We start from the raw sequence: 21,821 nt of genomic DNA on the forward strand, positions 1-21,821 counted from the left end.
CGTTTCAAAGTTTTACGTCTCCTTGATTGGACTTTCTATTCCGCCTATTTCGGGTCAACTCTCCTTGGATTGATGGCTTTGTGGTATGTAGTCCCACTGTGGGATTCTTAACCAACCCTAGCATTAGATGGCTGCGGTGACACCATGGGATTCAAGATACAGTCTCGCTGCTCAGGAGTTCCCGTTACTGTGAATTAAGGATGCTGGGATTAAAATTGGTCGACTGGGAGCTCACCACCCACATCAGCTTGCCGAGTTTTTCTCTCTGTGACACAATTTCTCCATTACTCACCCGTATCGGGCCGACCACTTGACCTTTTCATTCATTAGGAGACAACAAAAAAACGTCTTGTTTCCTGCAATACTAGCCCACTGTTGTGCTGTGTTCAAGAGGCCTGCTGGACACTAAATTGCTAGGTTTGAAAAGTTAACACTAAAATATCCCAATAAATAATTTAATTACAGCATAAATACCATGCAGAAATGAGCCCTGCAACTCATTGCTTTACTACTTCTACATGTGTATCGTCTTACATCCTGTTGCACTTGTTACTTTTCTGGGAAGAAGAGAGAAAAAAAAAAGATAATAATAGTAGAAATAAATCTGTAGCCCGGTTCCTGTAATGTAACACAGAAGTAAAGCAGGTCACAGCACACTCCCAATATGCTGAACAATGAGTACAACTGAGCTCCATCAGTCCCCTTTAGCCTGTTTAAAAAAACCTCAGATAACATCTTTGCGTTGTGCTCGCTGCCCTGTGAGCAGTCGGCTTACCTGAAGAGGGCACGGAAATACTACGGTGCAACTCTAGAGCTTAATACTCGATGTAGTGGCCCGATATCTCCGTGTTTGATTACATAACTGCTAACAAAAAGGCGTCTTGAGCATCCAAATGAGCTGCTGCTCCTGTCAAAATGTCACTAAAGATTATGGCTTTTGACGTGCAGATTCTGGCACGCTAGCTGAAACAACCATGGGCGTTTTAAAAAGGGCAATCATGTGCCAATTGGCAGCTGTTGAGTATGGCGAGGACTTCAAAATGAAATTAGTCAAAACAATGTCCAGTTCATTACGGCGAATGTGCTGCTGTGCACTAGTAGACTTATCACAGACAGAAATCTTGTTTTATCGAGCTGAAACAAACTGGATTATAGTGTCTTTCGAGAGGGGACAGGACAGTGCAGACCTCAGCTGGAGCCGAGCCACGTCTGCCCTGATGTCACCAGACGGACCTTTATACACAAACCTTACTGTCCTTACCACTCAGATATGTTCACACAATCTGAACTGAAAAGGTTAACAGAAGGAGTGCTGCAGTTACAAGTTTCTGAGAACAAACAAGATACAGAACAGGATGCAAGGATGAGTTTGCAGAAATCTAACCTGATGAAACGGATACTGCCGCTTCTACTTAGAAACTGATTGAACTGGCTTGTTGACATGCCTCTGAATACTCACTCTGCTATGTCCAGGTATCCGCAGGAGGATGCAGCGTGCAGGGGGATCCAGCCCTCATTGTCCGGCTGGTTGATGCCGGCTCCATTCTCCACCAGGAAAGTCACCATGTCAACATTGTCGTCTATGCATGCCTGATAGAGGAGAGAGAAATAGATAGAAGAGGCGTAAGGCCAATGTATGAAGCAAGGATCGTGATCTGCCCTGTGTGTATATGTGGGTGTGTATGTGTACACACATGAATATGAGCTTATGTCAGTGTGACGGCCCCTGCTATAGTTAGCAGCTTGCATGGAAAGAGCATTGCACTGTGCCTGATAGATTGCCCAGTGCATCCAGAATTGTTGGGGAATTTTGGCAGCCGGAGCGTTCCCAAAACGCCCGCACATAGCAGGGGCGCTTGAAATACCACGTAACGTAGTACCGCCGTTGGGGTGCTGTGCATTTATGCAAAAAGCGAGCCATTTCATTTGCGGAAACACTTTCAGAGACTGCTTTTACTGAAACTTTGAGCTTCGTCGATTAGCCAAATCGTTGCTCATGAGTGATAAATCAAAACCGTCCACGAACACGCTGCGCTTTTCTTCCCTCACAACAAGCAGCTGATGAATCACTTAATTTAATCCACATCTGTGGTTGAGCAAAAGTCAAAACGGCTTTATCCGCAGCACATTTTTCCTCTTTATTTAATAAATTATGAATCATGGGGAGCTCTGCCGTTCGCTGGTGCAGGGGGACAAGCTACAGATCTTCCGCCAGTCTCCTAACGAAGGACAGGAGGATGTCGCTAACAGACGTGTCATTATGTGGGAGAGGAAAATCTGAACACAACTATAACTATTAAATGTAGGATCACCATTAGGACTGATTGCTGGAGAGGGTGGTAAGATCAGCGGCTCACAGCCTGTGGAAAAAAAATCACCACATTTGTTTTGGCAGAGTACATCTCATATTTCCTTCCATGTAATTTAACGTCCCCCACTGAAGACCACCCACAAACATGTCACGTAAAAGTGTCAAAGTGCATCAGGAGCACACAGTCGACAAAAAGGTTCTTATTTTCTTCACACCATCAATAATGTCGTTTAACTATTTTTATGAAACGCCTCTGTGCAGCTAAGTGAGAAACAAAAAAAAAATGATGCCGGCAGAAATAAATAGCGGCTGCAAGTGGGAGGGATCTATTTTAAGATTGACTGACGAATTAAGGGGGCGTTGTTGTGATTTTACTGACATTATGAAACATAATTTGCACCGGGGTGGGCGGACATTGCGTTTCCGTTGTGCATTTAATCAGCACTTGACTGTTTAAGTGTAGACTCGTCTACATTTTTATAAGATTAGTATTGTATTGACATTAGACCTACAATTGACCGATACATTATTTAATTTGAAGATGCATATATTGTTACTCATACATAGCCAGGACCACTGCAGCTTTACTTGGCCACAAGTGAGGGAGCAAGTGGACAAGGAGGTCACAAGTATCCTCAAAATCCAAAACAATGAGACCGAGACAAAAGCTGCAACGGAGAGCACTTTTCATTCAGGAAGTACTGAGACTCTGAGGTTAAGAAGTTACCTGAAATCAAAGACGCACAACAAGATGACCTACAAATCAGCGGCCAGAGACAAATTCCTCAAGTGGAAAACAATCTTTCTTCTCAAATTGCAGCAGTGGAATCAAAGACTTGACAGCTGCGGTAAGTAAAACCAGTGGAGCTACACAGATCCAGAACGATTACCATTTAGCAATATCAAAATTGCCGAACTTTGCCACCCAAGTCCCCCACTCCACCCTCCATCAATAGAACGCCGTGCCTGGACTGTCTCGCTCTCTGGCCCCGGGGTTGCTATTATAACAAAAGCGTTGACAAGAGAAACAGATACACGTGAACACGTAGCGGCCTCACGTTCGGGGCACACGACTTTCTGGCTGGAATCCTTGTCCAAATTTGGGCCGTTTACAACGCCGTACATGGCCAGAGCTGAGGAGCGCCTGCAAAGGCCTCACTGAGCTTATCTGACAGGGTGTGTGCGTGTGTGTGTGTGTGCGCTTAGGCACAGAGGTCCTCCAGGTGCAGATGAACTTGTTAACATACTGACTTTAATAAGAAGGAGACAGCGACACAAGATACAACTTTGATAGTTCTGCAGTCCGCTGCTCTCATCACTGGTGAAATGTCCGCCATGTGGGTTTTTTTGTTCGTTGTACGGCACCGACAGGTGCAAATCATACGGCTACCCTGTGCCAACACATGGTCCCCATCCAAGTACGCAATTTGCAAATGTCAGCAAAAAGAGACAAAGAAAGTATCGGGACACCCGAGACGTCTAATCAGGATCGGCCACGACGTATCAATTTAACTCTACTATCATGTCAAGAAAAAAATGTTTTTCCCCCTTGACGGCAGTTTTTTTTCCAGGGGCAATCCCACGCTTTGTGGTCTCATTTGTGTGTTGCTAAGTCTGCCTTCCAGATATTAATTATATTGCATTGTAAATCCTTTTGGGATTCGAAATGAAGACGGGTGTCTGCCGGTGGGTGTTGAGTCACCATTGCCTTTTGTTTTCTGATTTGACAAGCAAGACATATTTATGCATTTGTATTATTGCTTTTAACATTTTGCTCAGCTGTAATCTTAATGATAGGTTTAGCATAACTTTTAACAAAAGACTTAAGGTGTTCCTGGGCAACATTAGCGTTTAATCAGTCAGCCTTGCACCAGTGTACCAGGAACCTTTTACCTTTAAACTGACTTGAGAAAAAAAAAAAAAAAATAGATTGTTGCCGCTTTCTGCCTCTCATCTGAAAACTGTCCTTCATGTCCTCATCTAAATCCTCCCCCTCAGTCATTCCCCACACACTTATTATCTCTTCAAAGTCTTCTCCTTCTCCAAGAATGGAAACAAGCCCCTTAAGGCAAACACCGTGGTGGCTGTGACCTCCCTCTCCAGTGCGTCACCGGCCTTCCTCCGCAGGCTCCTCCCAGCAGCTATCGGAGCCCAACAAAGGTAATCCCTTAATGGCTGTAATTGTGTGTGGCTGACAGGTGCCAGAGTGACAGCCGGCGTTAGAAACAAGCAGAGTGTAGTGTAGTGGCCGGCGGGACGGGATAAAGACGAGTCAGGAGAAAGTAACGCCGCGTCCTCTAGCTTTCGCCTCTGAATGTGAGGCTTTACAGAGCAAAGGGCAGTAATGTAAGGAGGCTTTTGCAACCTCGCATTCATATAAATCTACACATTCAAAATGCTGTATATTCGACAGCAGGCAGAGGAGGGGACGGGGACCCGACCATTAATTAAAGTAATGTTAAGTATGCAAGATTGTGGGCTTAATCCTGTGTCTCGCGCAATCACAATCAGCATGTAGGAGCCGTGCTCGGAGGGAAACATGTAGACATGTTATGACTCACTGCTCAAGCAGACATGTTGCCATTTAAACCTGTTTGGCCAGGGTTTGAGAGAGGGGGCGAAACGAGGAGCTCCAAGGCAATAAGATGGACGGCTCTATGCGGTATAAACTAAAATTACCGCCTTGTGGTTGAGCGCCTTCGCCAACCAGTCAAGCTGCAGTTCGCATCCATGTCGGTACAAAAAAGGTCATCACGTCATCATTTTATCCTATTAGACATTTATGTGACGTTGCCATGTTTGGCAAATGAGTTTTCGACTGGTGCGCCAAAACATTTTGACCTTGACCTTCAAATTATAAATCATTTCATCCTCGAGTTCAGGTGGATGTTGAAGGCAACGTCATACAGATTCAACAGGCCCATAAACAAAATGGCGGCTTTTTGAAAAACTTTTTGGGGTTGATCCTTATTCTTAACGATACCAATGTGTGCTTCACATGTCCAGGGTTGATTTTAATTCATACGTAAGAGTCACAAAGTTACGCATGTAGTAGATATGAGAAAAGCCACGGTTGCTGAATCGGGAAAAAAAGAGACAGAAATACCGACTTGCTAAACACCTTGTGGCTGCAGCGTGTTCGATATCACTTGATGTGTGTTGTCGGTTTGCCAGGCCGGAGGCAGGAGGAGTCCTTGGCAGCCTTTCTGATAAAAGAACCTCCCTAATGGAAACTGGGGCTTCTGGGAAGTTTACATAACAGGAAGAACAACTACTAACCTAAATCAATGGACACGTGAAGAGTGTATTGTACATTGTGTGGGCCAGCTTCTAAAAACAGCTGTTTATCCATTAGGCTTTTGTGGGATATAAGGAGCGGAGCGCCTCTAACTCGAGATTAATTGAAGTTGAAAAATCTGAAGTGTGGTCAATGGAGTCAAAGGTCCAATCTGAAGAAAATCCATAATCCACATAAAGTAGGCATCATTAAAGCATTTTCCTTGAGGCTTGAAAAGAGAAATGTCACATTCAACAGACTTCATCGTTTTTTTTTTCTCCCCCTCTGTTAGATTCACTTTAATTCAGTGCTGTAAAGCGGAAACAACACCACAGGCCATCTAAAGTTTATATTATGGGAATGCACAGTGTAGCAGGATCTACAGCAAAGCGTTGACGGAGCCCATTTGATCCTTGAGATCGTGACAGGCTGCTTCGTGCCGTGTTTCACAATACTGAACTGCTCCCACCGTGTTCTTTTTGAGACTTCTTAAAAACATGAACTATAAATCACGAAATGTGTCGTCTGTGTTTATGAGCCAGTGCGAGCCCATGGGAGGCGCACAAGAAAATGAACATCAACCAGACGTCACAGGATTTGTCAAGAAAAAAAAAAAAGGCCTCCACTGGCACTTTATGGAAGAAAGAGAAACCGGTCCCCAGCCAGCGAGTGTAAATGTAAAGCACACAGCGACTGGCCTTTAAATGGGCAAACATTCTGTTAGCAGGCGAACGTCAACATGAAGCCGGGCCTCACCTTTTTAGTTCAACAGTAGCCATGAATGCAGGATAAATAACGCAAATACCTCGACAGCCATGTGGACTTGTACTGAATCGAAGTTTCAAAAGAGTAGCGCTGCACTTGGGTAAGAATATTCTGAGACAAAACGATAAATGAAGCTTCACACAGACACACTCACTCGTCAATTAACTGCACCAGCATGGAGATGACTATAGACACCATCAAGAGTAACTTAATAAACCTTTTCGAAGCCAGCGGGGATAAATATGGAGCAGATTAAGACAGAAATGATACAGTGTCCATCATATGCACTCGTCTAATCCTGAAATAATATGAAGTAATTCAAGCTCTACTCCCCGCTAGCGCCGCAAAGAAGATGGGCTAAGCCATTTCTCGGAGCGGACCAAAAAAAAATTTAAAAAATGCACCCATGACGTGCACCTAAGAAAAGAGGCCAGTCAGTTGTCGTGGCAACAAAGCCAAAAAGAGAACATGGGTTCGGGCCTTGTCAGGCTTTTGTAAGAAACATAAATAAATAGAGAAAAGGATTCATTTTAAAGCACACAGGGGTTGCTCGGATCGCCCCTGAAGGCAGCGCAAAAAGCAAACCACTGTGAGACAACGTTAAAAAAAAGAAAAGAAACTACTGTTGAAAGGAGCATCAAAAGGTGCCATCTTTCTTTTTTTAAACTGTTGCAGGCATGACTTTTTTAGCTGTCATTAGAGCGATTCCCATGACCTTTTCTGGCAAAAAAAAAAAATGCTTTTTGAGTAACTATTTCAGTCCCACCACACCTTATAATGTCTCATTCAAATCAATAAAAACACAGTATAGTTCACATAAATACAAGAGCTATTCAACCAAAACAGTATCAAATGTAATTTGAATCCACAGTTTGGTTACTTACACCATTCTGCAGATGTAATAGCACATCAGAATTAACAGTATTGCCACAGAAAGACAGATGCACACGCCTTCTTTAAACTACTTTTGGGTAGATCCATCTTTTATTGAACAACGTCTAGAAATAGTTACTTAACCTCCGGGATATAATGATAAATCCACGCCAACTTACCTAACTACACTGTAACAAGCATATCACACCATAATGCTGTCAGTTTCTGCCTGTGCGCTTTAGATTTAATACAACTTCCGTTATACAAGCTTCATTCTATGTTAACAGGAACTGAAGTGGCTGACAAGTCAGATAGACAAGTCTGACACCACAGACAAAACATTTCAAAAAGATGCCGTCTTCTTCATGGAATAGTAAAGGGGTAAAGCTACTGTGTGTGTATAAAAGGGTAGATTTATTATCTTCTGGGCCATCGTGCAGAGAGCGCCAAGCTTAATTTAGCAGCACTCCACATCAAGGAGACACTTGAAGACCCCTCCCCTGCTTGACTTCCTTTAGTAGCACCCTCAGATGGCCAACTCAAACTGCAGAGAGCACCCGTTGTCGCTCCTGCATGTTTTACTGCTGAGTGTAGCACAGGCAGCCAGCTAAGCCCATTATGCTCGCAGATGTTCTACATTTAATGACGATGCCGATGGTGCAAGGCCACTAGATCACCCATGACTGACAACCGTGTGGTAAGGAATGTCATGAGAAAGCTCCAGGGTACCATAAATCAACCTACTTCGTTAGAAAAGATCTGTATTAAAAAAAAAAAAAGGCACAATTTCAAAATTGGCGACATTTCCTCATATCAAAAACGGTGGCCAAAGTATTTCATGGAAAGCTTTTGGTTAGATTTCCTGCTCTTTACTTCATCAAGTAAGATATTTTTTAGTTATGATTCATTATCTAACACATGGGCAAATTCAGCTGAGAACAACTGCAAGTTTCTGCTTTATGCTTTTTATTGCTGTCTCATAGGAAAACTGGGTACAGGAATGTAAAATAAGCCCTCAGTAACCACTTCTTCACATCATTTGAACATGTGATATATACATGCATGAGTTTTGTCCTGAGATTACCTTTCAACACCTGTTTAACCCGATGTTCCCGTATGGCATCCAGCCTTTATTTACCAATGGCGGAGAATGGAATTTCGTTTGTGGTGCTCAATCATTGAATACTGTCATTCTCAACTCAATGGAGACGTGTCTTTTCAGATTCCTCAGGATAATCCACAGACCTCAATGTCAGTTTTTGGAAGGACAACTGAACCTTCTACTGAATGAATAAATAGTCCGAATGAAAATTCCCGACAGAGATGTCCGTGGATTACGCTACATTCACTAAACGTAAAACTACAACAGCAACAAACCAAGAGATTAACACGTCGATGTGGGGACAGCTGTTCAAACCCCCAAACCGCAGAAGGCTTGAGCCACTCTCACTTGGACTGCAGCTTTAAAAGCATGGCACGTGAATGAAGAAGGGTGATATGACCACCATTCACTCTTAGAAAACATAGTCAACACTTTTGCAAATTTCTTTTGCCACTTCTCGCCATCATCTGGTGCTTTTCAGTTGTCTTTGCATTATGTTTTGGTGGGAGTAAACTGTCTCTAGTGAGATGAATGAAGGCTAAAACCCTTGAGTATCCGTCAGTCAAGCCTAAACATTATCTAGGTATCGTGGTATAAGGTTGCATGTACAAAATGTTGGCTTTCAGATATTGTGCTTAGGGCATCCACAACAAAGCTTAGTATCACGGGACTTTTTTTTTTTTTAAAGAAAAAAAAACAGTTTTCTCGCATATAAAGCAACAGTATTGACAACAAAGCAGCTTCCTCTGGCGCTCAGAGTGGGCCTCCCTCCTATTTTACTCCGTCTCTCTATAGTAGTACAACTAGCTGCAACCACCTAACCAGTGAGCAGCAGGGCCCTGGACGAGCATACCAGTACAGAAATTCCCAGATAAGTAATACTCCTAGCCTTGGGGCTTCAGGCATCAGCGCTTTGGCCACTCCTCGTGGACGACGTCATCGGCTCAGAGGCGCGCAGCCACTTCCACAAAAGGAATTCCTTCTTACCGCCTGCATGTAAGTATGAGCGCGTTATGCGTCCGCGTTTGCATGTGCGTGTTACACAAATCAGCCCAGACAATGAAAGATGTGGTGTGAAAGTGAACATGATAGTGTGTACAAAACAAACCAGAGGTGAATAGAAAACAAAAAGAGTGAATCAATAATTGTGAGAGAGACTTTAGAGTTAATGTTCATTCTGAAAAGGTGTACGTGTGAGTGCGTGTTTGTGCGTACGCCTGAGACAAAGAGCTCACAGCTCCTGTGCTATTGGCAGGGTTCATGGGGCCAGAGGGTACGAGGGGGAGGGTTAGAGCGCTGCAGGGCGACCAGCTGGGTCCCTCCACGAGATGAGCCCTGTTGGGAGCTGTAACCAGACTACACACATGCACACCCGGCCTCTGCCTTCAGTGCTCTAGCTGCTGCTGCTGCTGCTGCTACTGAGGACGACCATATATGGCCCTGGGATTCCCATGGAAAAAGAAGACCAGGATTGAGGAAGGAGGTGGAAGGGGGAGTGGGGTGGGGGGGGGGGGAGAAGAAGAAAAAAATGCCGGCGAGATTGTAACTGTATGTTTCACTTGGGCCTTTGCTCAGCAGCCAAAACAATAGGCCCACTTGAGAGCCAAATTAGTTTCCATGTGAGGGGTCCAAAGGCGAGAGTGGGGCATCGAGATGGGGAGGGCAGAGAGGTCGGAAAGCCACGGAGAGATGGCAGAATACAACCTCCGTTGACATTTCAATATAATAGAACCGTTATGTGGAAGCTACTATACGGAGGACAGTAGATAGCTCACTGACAGTCAGTCTACTAAAGAGGCATTGAGAACGGTCCACAGTGCACCCCACCCCTCCCCTTTCCTCCTCCCTCACTGGCACCATCACCGCTCATGCCAACAAGCTGACCCCAAGAGGTTAAATGGATAGTGTGGGCGCCACAGCCCTGCAGACATTCTGACAATTTGTAGCCATTACCGCGAAAAAATATGGATTGTCACCAGAGTGGCACTGCATCCCTATGCAGGATCAAGTGCTAGTTTGCTGCCACTCATTTCCATTGTTTCAAGTGGACTAAAATAAGCTAAATACAGTGTAATCTAGACGTTAAGTATAATATTCTCCTCATATGTAAATATATGGAACAATAAAACCTGTACACGATCATTCGAGTTGGAAAATGTATCTTGACAAGGCAGACTAATACTTGTGCAGGCCTACAAAAAGATAAAACTGCAGTCCACTGAAAGACTTCCAACTATTGTGAAATTGTTCATAAAATGAGCTGATACATTGATACAATGCCGAGCTTAAGCCATTTCCATATAAGAAAGCGGTCAACTTTTTTTTTTAAAGCAAGCAATCTATACACATCCAACACACACCCAAACAAGATGGAAGAAAAAAAAAGGTGAGAATACATGTTTGTTTGGCTGGTTTATCATAAATCATTTGACAAGGCCGTGCAGAAAGCTACATGCCTGCATGTCTGTGACAACATGAGTCTATGTTCGGCTGGTGACAGAAATAAAAGCAGAGGGAGTGTAAGAAGCAGGCTCACTAGTGGAGCCTCAAAGAGGAAATGAGAAAAATAAACAGCCACTTCCTGTTCCTCTCTGACCTGAAATCTCCAACACCCTGATACCCCCCATACCATCACCACCTCAGTATGGAAAGACTAGCCATACACCCCCCCTGCCTCCTCCTTCCTCCTCTGAGTTGTGGGCCTGAAAACACACAACGGCAACGTTTTTACTGTCCTTCCAACAACCTGAAGACACAAAGGGGTATGATGCTAATTTAAAGCCAGTTTCCTTATTCGATGGTTCGCCACATTAATAATCAACGTCAGCTGCTTAAAGCATGCATCCAATGCCCTAGAGATAACAAATAATGACCAACACCTCTGCACATTGTCAGATGAGAAACTACAGATTGATAGTAAACAAACAACGATGATCAATATGTCATCAATTGATCACACAATGAGATTCATACACAGTGGACTAGGACTTTACTCGACGCGATCTATAAAACAGTCAGGGGGCCTAGACGTTGAGGATCGTAACCGTGTCTAAGCAGAAGCGGTTGTGGTTCATTAATTATTCATTTAACAGTCAATTAACATCTCAGCTTGATATGACTCAGTGACCTGACATTTATGCTCTATAAAACATGGCGATAAAATGTAGTTTGAGGATACTAGTGAATTTCAGCATCTCTTACTTTGCAATAAACCCTGATGTTAAAATTTTAGGATTTTTTGTTCGCCCTCTTTGATGAACCAAAGCATTATTTCATATCATTAATTCCAGTCTTTAATTAAAACAGTGTCAAAAGTTGTTAAAGATCATTTATATTGTATAAATATTGTATATTGTGCAGTGAGGAACAGTTGGCGTGCAACAAGGTTTCAAAGCATTTGAGATTATTCAAAATATAAAAAAATAGTTTCACTAACAGAAGAAAAAAGGAAAAGTCACCTTCAAGCTAACACAGAGGCCATGCTGCTTACGCAAGTCCATTTGAATCACAAGCCAAAGTGCTCAGACTGTCATGGGCCAGGCCCATTTACTGACACTGCTGTTTATCCGCAGGAAGAGCATCACTCGAATGCACTTACTCACAAAAACCCTAATGGGGGTAGTAGCTTCACAGCAAAGAGCAGGTTCATTGCATCTCTCGGTATCTCATGGATCAGCACTAGCAAAGATCGATGCCAATTAAGTATAAAGGAAGAGCCTTAGTCTATAGAGCAATATATTAGTAAGGTCTATAAGATGATTTTAGACAATGTTGTAGCGGTACAATATACATTTCAATGGTGATGTATGAAAGATTGTGGAATCAGCCTCATTTGTTTGTTTTATTTCCACAAACAATTTAGCAACAGAGTAATCACATCATGATGCACTTTGAAGAAATACATTAAGCTATTATCCGACAGGAGGAAGCAACAACGAATGAATAACTTATAATAAATCGAGAACGTACAGGTATCATGTTCTGCATCTCCAGGCTTAACAATAACAAAAGTGTAGATTGCAGATAGACAATGGCAAGTTCACCTCTATCCCTCATTGCGTCCGCTGAAGATGCAGCCATTTTGAGAATAAAATGGAAAGAATGTAACCTCACCCTTCCACAGACAACAAATGGACATGCACTCTTTGTCTTAATTGCGCTTGCTGCTCTGTATGTAAGACAATGAGGAATTCACAGTCTCTGGGTCCAGGTGTTTTCAGTTCAGAAACAGCTCATAAAAAACACTCAGCGTGAGACATGTGAATGCCGCCAAGCAGACAACAGCAGAATAGCTTCAAGAAGACCTGGCTTTAGTAGAAGACAGACACCGTGTGCCACGGGGTGGGAAAAAAAAACAAGCTGAAGTCATCACACAAACATTTCACAGCAGCTCGATACTATGCACGGCCTGGAAAAGAGTGTGTGAGAGTAAGTGTGTGTGTGTGTGTGTGTGTGGAGAAAGAAAATAATCTGGGCCATAATCTGTTGAGGCACCTGGCAGGTTCCTTTACACAAAAGTCTCAACATGCAATTATGCGTGCATGTTATTTCTCATTCACCTCTTGCACCATTTCACAATGCAGGGACGAGAGCTACAACTTCAGGTATGGGTGACGAATAGTGGCACACGCTGATGTCATCAAAACCATACGAGCAGAAAGGAAGCGACAAAACATTACGCTTGAAAACAATTGCTGACGGAAAAGTTAAGTGTGAAATTAATTTTAAAATGTCCACATCGAATGTGCTTTTGTGCAAGGTCAAGTCTGTGTCCATAGCTTTGCTGTCAAGTCAGCGCGGAGATCATATACGTGGCAGCCGGTTTACTCTCCTGAGGAATTCTCCTTACGACCCCAGGTAAACCAGTTTCAACCTGCAGCAAAGCTCATCTGACATACTTCAGAGAACCCTCACTGTTCCAGATCCTCTGGAATATCCGCTAATGCAATATAACAGCAGTGTCAGAGTTGGGATGCATAGGATTCACGCAGACCAGAACCAACTGAGCCATAGGTCGGGTCAACCGAATATTTTTCCATCATTGACGGAATTATAATCCCCCCCCCCCACCCTCTCTGTTGAAGTGAGTGCTTGCAAAATCCGGAAAACTCCTGGATACGAGTCAAAGACTCCACCTTTAAATACACCTTCAGCTTCTTGACTTATTATAATACAAATTTTAAATAACGGCTAATAATAGATTACGGCAGAATTCTTTGGAACACTGTTCGTCAAAATGTCGGGCAACAAGAAAGTCGAACGCACTCACGGCTGAGCCATGCAGGACTTTTGTTCCAGAGGAAATCAATACGTTCTACTTTCATTCAGCAAAAGGCTTTGCAGTTTCACGTACATCTTCTCCGTAAACTCAATGAAATAGAAACACACAACAGATTGCACTGAAGACAAGTTTACAAGCATTCATTTACCCTGACATGATGTGTTCAGCTACTTTAAAAACAGCCGTTTTGGACTCTTTTCTTATCAGCCTTATGGTTGCATCACATCTGAGCCAACCATGTGAATTTGAATTCAATAGGAAAAACCACAATTATACAACACTTCAAAATCATTTAGCTTACACGGTGGCTGTCTAATTTCAAAGTTGACGTGTTAACACTCTGCGCAAGGAAACAACACCGACGTGTCACAATCAGTAGATGACCTGGCACACTGCAGAGCATTTGCGCACAAACAGCACAATGACTTCCTGCTGATGATTATGGGGTTGGTGAAAAGGTTGAATGAAACAGTGAGCGAGGCCAGCCTGACAAGGAGAGACCTGCCAATTATAAACAGGTAATATATACATGTTCTGGGGCTCGGATTCTAAAATTATCGGTCTCAATCATCAAGCGTGCCGAGGTTACAATAGTGCTACTGTGATTCACTGCGGACTGGAATTCAGCATTGCATCGCAACGTGACCTTTCCCTTTATGCAGGAAATAAAATCGAGGACATCGTGTTTATCTCAGATCTGTGGATCTAAACCATACCAACTCAAAACATCCACAGAAGCTCAGGGGGACGTGACGGCCATTAGTGCTTGCTATGTAAAAGTTCACACCTTTTAGCCACCCTTAGCACGGGTCACACAAACCAGCTGCTAAAAACAGAAATGCAGTGGTACTGGCAGAAAATCAAATCAAATATTCCTTAATCTAACCGCACTGTCCATCAAATATTGTTTCTGCTGTTTTATCATGGTTAGGCTGGCTTTAATCCATATTGATGCAGGCATGTTTTCTTTTTCATATTCCTAATGTTGCTCTTACCATCTGCTTGATCTCATTAGGTTACAAATTACTTCTGCAAGACCTGTTTTGGTGCGTGTGATTAATAAATTCATGATGCAATAACATTTTCTCTAGTGTACCATCAAGACTTGTTTGAGAAGCTGATTATTCATCAGAATGAAGAAATGGCACCAAGAGGCGAAAGGATAATAAATTGAATTACGATGAATCTCTTGTATGCATTAAACTAGACCAAATTACACCAGTTCATCGAGGCTTCTGACTTGAAACCAGAATTGAGAAAACAAAAAAAGGTGTCATACGCAATGATACACAAGCATAACTGATATGGCAAGCAGTAAATATATCTATGCATTAGCCACAAAATTGGACAATAGCTAATCCCAGGCAAGGAGGACTAGCTGTTAACCATTCGTGCTAGACAAAGAACAACAACATCTCGACTGTCTAGATTCCAGACCATGAATTATTAAATTGCATCTTAATGTATTCTGCAATATGTTAGAAATGCACGAGTGACTAGCTGCTACTGTCAAATGGCCTTAAACCATAACAAAGAACCTGGAAGCAAACAGATGAAAGAAAATGTATTCTGAATGGACGGATACAGCGCCTGAGGCATGGGCAGTAATGCTGGCACGACACATGCCAGCTTGTCCCCGCCATGTGATCGAGCTAATCTTATTTATATAAGTATAGCCCAATGTATAACCCAATTTTACAATTCTGCTTTTAAAAGGGCCCAATAACTTAATGACACTTTAATGATAAACAAAAGATTGACTAAAAGGCTGCGCTGTGGTTAAGCTGAATGATTTCTAAACTACTTGGACCTTGAGGTTCAACAACAGGTTAATAAAAAAATAAAAAAGCACTCCATTGTGCGAGTCTATACAACAAAACAAAAAGTAGAAAATGGAACTACCATTTAAAAAAGGCCCCAGGGATGTTGGTTTAGATCATACACATCAAAAGGCAGTTGATTTACAATGCTTTCGAGGAAAGAACCAAATATCAGTCGGCTTCCTAATTAAACCTCAATGCAAAAGAGCATTGTCATCTGGGCTCACTTTAGGCCACATGCTATACACCCCCTAAAAACCTCACAAGCTGCTGAAAAGATCACGGCAGCACTGTGCCTTACATTTTCAACCTCAAAAGATGTATCTTGGAGTTATTCTGCAGGCAGCTAGAGCCGAGACAGATGTTTGCAGGTGAAGCCTTTTCTTGGAAAGACACTAACCTGTTGTAAAGGCAAGCAAAACAGGTGAGAGGAACAGGGAAGATCTGCATTGCAATGTGCTGCTTTGCTTGTCTTTGCCAGAGGGCCTCTCCACATGAGATGGAAGGATTTTCTCCCTCAGGCAGAAAGACAGGAGGCTTGGGGTCCGTAAAAGGATGCCATGATGCCTTTATCAGAAGGACAGGGACATGTCAAAGGCATTGCTTTTTTGCTCCTCTCACTGGCCAACTGCGAGCCTCAGGCGCAGCTGAGAATCTCAAGGCCGGTCTGATTATATAGCGAGAGATCCACAGCAATTATGTAACGTGTTAATGTGACCGATGCCGGTCCGGATGAAAAGACACACGGCCACCTCACCATCTTCCGCCAACATAAATTGTTCCATTACAAAATCCACGAAATTGATTGTCATTTCAAAGTGCCGGGCGCTGCCAGAGACTCTTTCTCTGCTCAGCCTGTTATGCAACTCCCACTCTGTACATGCAAATCCACCAACACAAGTGACTCGCAACCTTCCCCGAGTCGTTGTCATGGAGACAGTGCAAGATAATGTTCATAGACTTCAGGGCCATAATGAGTGTGTGTAATGTCAACAGAGCAGAGGCATTGTAATACCCTACTCTGACATGGTAAGCTGGGCCCGAGTCTTGTCACCTCGGTCCTCTGGATCAACGCGGCCTGCGAAGACTTAAGACAAAAAGTTCAGGTGTGGGTCAGTGTGGAGATTTTCTTGTGTGAGGCGACAAGCCCCGGTTACCTCCACACTAATTGCCTCGATGGAGCTCAGTGGGCAAAAGTCAGCTGGGCCTTGGCGCTGCATTGGGAGTAGCAAGCCAGAGGGAGAATGACTCGAGGGGAGGGGTTTAGGTGACAGCTGAGGAATGTCTGCTCCGCTCTCTCTTTGCCATGGTTTCAAGCGACTGTCATGTGAGGAATGTACGAGCTCGGACGACAGGACTTGGAATGCTACCCTCAGAGACGAATTTAGCAGACGGGATCTGGAAACTCCACTCGTCTACCTAACTCCTTGTTCGGGGCACCTGAATCCATTCAGTCTGCGTCGGTCTGTCTCAGTCGACCACATCACAAAATAAACATTTTATTTTGAAATCACAATAGCTATATTAAGTTGAAAGTCGTGCATCAAAAACCGAAGGCGTCACAGAGTATTATTAATTCTCCAAACCTCATCACTATTCACTAACAACATCCATATGCGCGAGGGGGCCTGATATAATGAATCACATTATAGAGACAACAACAGACGGGAACATGTTCACGGGTCCTTCTGCAACAAATCGTTGTTAAGTGACAGAAGGCCGATGACTCGCATAACAACACAGCCTCTAGCATAGATGTGAGATCATGCAAGGGCTGCACTACAAAGCAAAGCTACAGACTCTGAGTCATACCCAAACTTAGTATCATCTCCTGAAACCCAGTTAGGAGAACTTGTGGCCGCGGTATTTATAACCTTGCGCTGGTCACCAGCATTGAGAGAGATACATCGTGTGGAAAGAGAGAGTCCCCATGTAACAACATGATAGACTTCACAACAGAGCCAGAGGTCAGTCATTCTACAACTGTCAAAATGTTTATTGACGTACATTTTTTCAAATACAAAACTTGTTATGTTCAAATAATTCTGTCATTCTATTTTAGGAATTTAGAAGAAAAAAAGACAGGATTGACCGACTGTCCCTCTATTCATCATCATCTTGACCTTGGTGAAATTCTGAGATTAGCACTCTTAACAGAAAACCCCACATTTCCTTCTTCAAACTCTTTATAAAAAGACCCCAACGACCCCAGATCACATGCTGGACTACAGCATCCGCGTACACTTGCACATACAAGCACGCACAAACCCCTACACACGAACATGGCAAATTCTCGTCTCCAGAGATGGTTAGGTCTGAAGAGCAGCGCTGCACATTCTTTTCTCACTTTGGCTCATCCCTGGACATCGGCCCAAAGAAATGCAACACTTGCACCCAATGGGTTTCCACAGGGGGTCATACTAACGTCAGAATTCATGACAGCAGATTTTGCGCACAAAGAATGGCTGATTCAACAACAGCATTAATGAGCGCACCGAGAAAATATTTAATAATCAATTCATCATTTTAAGATAAAGCTAATGACCCATCTCATAAAACATACTTTAATAACATTAAATAGGTGTAACAAAGTCCATGTAGCATGGTAGTGCAACAATCAGTAGTCAGGCTTACTAACCTGGTACATGTGGGCATGACTAATAAGGTGACATCACTGGAACTTTACGCAAGCATTTAACATTTCATGTACAAATCGTTTCAGTAATTCTTAGATCATTCAAGCACTTGCTATCAAAACAACTGCTGATGCAATTGAATGCACTGAGGCACGGGTTGTTTCCACAATTAATAACTGGAACTTTGTTGTGTGAAGTTGATATCTAAGTACCCAAGGTTTCCTGATGCTCTAAAGTAGGACACAAGTGCAATGTCCTAGTAACAAATCTATCCAGGTGAGTTGTCTTTTGGAATTAAAACTGAAAATAACTCTGTTAATTGCATTTGTAATACATGTCCCCAGATCCAATAACATAGCATAGATATGATATATAATACTATTGATATTTTCTAAGTAGTATATATTTACCAGTAAAGGGTAGAGAGATGCTACATCTGGAGTTTAGCAGATAAGAAACAAAAGCAGTAGACAACACAAATGAATCCCTAATCAGACTGACGTATTCACAAACACATACTGTTGCAGCAATTTAATTTTCATCAAATCTACTGTAACATGGATCCAGTACAGTAAACATCAGGACTCCCCTTTCTTTTGAATGCGCCTACTAGCTACCACAACACTACGATCACTGTACTGGTGTTTTAACAACCTTACAATCTGTCATTTTGTTCATTTTTTCGTTAAAAAAAGCCTCGTATACGGGTCGCACCTGACGTTACCGACTAACAGCCAGAACGAGCTGCCATTTTCATTATTTGTCTACGAAAGCACAGAAGCTAGTCAACGTAGCTACTATGGTTAGCGAGCAAACACTTAGCATAGCACTGCTGGCATTCCTGCCAGACAGCAAAGTGTTTTCACACATGTACCTGGTTCACATTAAAAGTCACCAAACGTCAAATTTGGTCAAATCTACAGCTCGCTGACAAACTTCCTCTTAAATCCCCAATAACAGCTATCGACAGCTAGCTTATCCTGCTAACGCACTGTTAGCATGCATTCCGCTTGGATGATAGTTCACTGTACTAATTCACCTCTTTGTCACAATTAAGTTTATACACAAAACAGTGCTGTCAACAACGGGTGTATTACGTATACGTCGTGTACAGGTAAGGCCTCCCGAGGGTATTATCAGCCTGTAATCGAAGGACGTTAGCTAGCTAGCTTCTGCTTTTTTTTCCCAGAGAGTAGCCGCAGACGACGGTGGAGGGTTTTATCAACAAAACCACTTTGACTGTCAGCCAGGTCGCAGCCATCGCAGTGGAGTTCGTTTCGCCGGGATGTGCGTCTCAAATTAATTACAACATAGGAGTGAGGCTTCTGGCAAAACACCCGGAATTGATTTTTTATGAATGAACCATAAACAAAGCAGTGGTTGCTCTGCTTGAAAGTCACTGACAACATATAAACGACCCGACGTTACAGTTTGAAGTGCAGCAGTACAGCAATTAGACTGCGCCCACTGAGTGATGATAGACTAGGTTACTGGCTGCAAAAAGTAGTCCTCAAAGCGACGCGTTTAACTTTATCGCTTATTGCGGATTGCGCTCTGAAAACTGCAAACACAGCCAGCACAGTTTTACATTGAAGTACTTCATAACCAAGTACAGAGACACGCCAGTGTGCTGATCTCTATCGATACGTCTGAAAAGGATCGGAGCTTGTGCTCGGTAGGTAAACAACGGGATGGGAATGGCTTCCATTTGACAGGTGTTCCAGGGCAAAGCGCTACAATGTGTCTATCGATGCCGCCGGTGAGCTGACATTAAGAACTGGCGTTTCAAGCGGGCGGACACGAACCTGGTGGAGGGCGGTGAGACCGTCCACATTGGCGTAGTTGATGTCAGCGCCCCGGTCAAGCATTCGGAGCACCTCCTCGGTATCGCCGCTTGAGCAGGCGGCCAGAAACACGGCGCCATCGTCGAACTTCACCTTCGTCTTCTTCTTTTTCAGAACAGGAGGCTCCTGGTCCGTTTCCGAGCCCAGCCACCGCTTTAACTGCTCATTCCTCTTCTGCTTGGCGTCCGCCATCTTCATCCCCCTCCTGTCTCGGGCTTCTTATCTTTCTCCGAGAGAGGATATACTTTATAGTGCCACTATCCCACAGCGCACTGGGGCGTGGGAAGGGAGGGCTGGGGGAGGAGGGGGGAACCGAGAGAGAGCGAGAGAGACAGAGAAAGAGAGAAAGAGAGAGAGAGAGGGAGAGAGAGAGCGAGAGAGAGAGCGTCTGGATTGTTTTCCATAATCTCGCGAGATCTGGAGCTCAGGACCTGCAGTATAACGTCATCATGAGCGGATTATGAGGGGAGAGTGAGCGGGGTAATCCCTTATAGACTGCACGCCAAAATAAGGCAAGAGTACTTGAAAATATTACATAACATTCAGATTTCAAGCACTTTTAAAGAGAAAGAGGCACTTTAACATAGAGTATGATGTATTTGTAATACCTTTCTGCTCCATTTCATATAGTATAAAGACTATTGTTTGTTGTGATGCTATTGGGGACAAAGTCAAAGGTCACCTTTAGTTCAAATGTGTGACACATCATGACAAAACATTGTTGGGTATTACAATATATGAATAGCTTCACAAACACAAGGTCAAATGTAGCCTGCTTGTTTTAATCATATTTATCAGCGGAGGAGGCTCTCAGTTGTCATGGAGATGGTTCGGTGTTGTTAGGAGATGCTGGACCATGTTTGGAGATTTTCTTCAACTCAATATACAAATACTCTTTTGACAGTGTTTTTGTACATTTTATGTAATTAAAGTAATGAACTAAATATCTGAAAGCCGTATATGTGTTTGTTGTTTATTGTGTGTGTGATCATCATGGAGTTGTTATTTATTACAACATTTAATTATCAAGCATGTATTTGATATAAACCAGTATAATAATGTTTGAGGCATCTAATAAGACTGAAGTGATGTTATACATTATCCAATCCACAAACATATAGCACTCTGTATGCAGCCATGCCCAAGCTTCTGCACTTCAGTTTTAATGCAGTGAATTGCACCATATTCATTCTTCATGTATATTTTCCACAGGTCGGTAGTGAAAACCAAATATTCTGAATATATTTACAAACCAAAGACAGTATCTCAAGATTAGAAATAGTTATATTGCTGATATTGTGTCACAGTTATGTTTTTAATTAAAGTATACAGTGTCAGTACTTGTGTGAACTTCTGTCTCTACCGGTCATGATATACCTGTTATTCTTAGTTTCTACTTGTTATTTTTCCACACAGACGTGACTTGTCCTTTTTTCTTTTCATTGCAGGAATGGGCGCGCTAACAAAACTTCCTCCACACATGAACATCGCTATTCCAAAGATGTCATATGTAACATGTTTAGTTTACATCTAATAAAAACACATTGCTCTCTCGTTGGGAAAATAAAATGAAAAAAAAAACTCTCCTGACCACAAAGTACCTGTAATGGTTTGATGGGTAACACTTGAAGTGCTAAGAATGTCTGGAGCACCGGGGTGGTCCAGCTCAACCTGGACTAAAAACAAGGTGGTCAGGCATAAAGTGTTTTTTATTTTGGCCCCACCATGTGTTATTGTTGGCGGACACCCATGTGTACTCAGCGGGGCGGTGTGGTAGTCACCTCATACACAAGTTGCGGGTATGAGGCATGCAGCCCCTTCTTTCTTTTTTTTTATACATGTCATTACAGATGCTAATGATGTTATTTTGGGGTTTAGAGACATTTTAGAAAGTGAAAATGCTGCTGCTTGT

The 21,821-nt window shown here is 43.0% G+C and overlaps 1 protein-coding gene across 5 annotated transcripts in view; it reads right to left on the bottom strand.

Annotated features, from left to right (window-relative positions):
* The window catches only part of ppp1r12a (protein phosphatase 1, regulatory subunit 12A), a 44,245-nt gene extending 24,043 nt beyond the window's left edge, over positions 1-20,202 (bottom strand). For all 5 annotated transcript variants that reach the window (XM_068586167.1, XM_068586163.1, XM_068586162.1 and 2 more), the window contains exons 1-2: positions 19,871-20,202; positions 1,460-1,590 (exon numbers count right to left, since the gene is read on the bottom strand). In XM_068586167.1, the coding sequence (XP_068442268.1) occupies positions 1,460-1,590; positions 19,871-20,107 (368 nt within the window). In that variant the 5' untranslated portion in view covers positions 20,108-20,202. The remainder of the gene's footprint in view (positions 1-1,459; positions 1,591-19,870) is intronic.
* Between the last annotated feature and the right edge of the window lie 1,619 nt (positions 20,203-21,821).

Source organism: Clinocottus analis, unplaced genomic scaffold (assembly GCF_023055335.1).
Source record: "Clinocottus analis isolate CAN_PGR_092001 unplaced genomic scaffold, fCliAna1.0.p SCAF_20, whole genome shotgun sequence".
NCBI classification, from domain to species: domain Eukaryota; kingdom Metazoa; phylum Chordata; class Actinopteri; order Perciformes; family Cottidae; genus Clinocottus; species Clinocottus analis.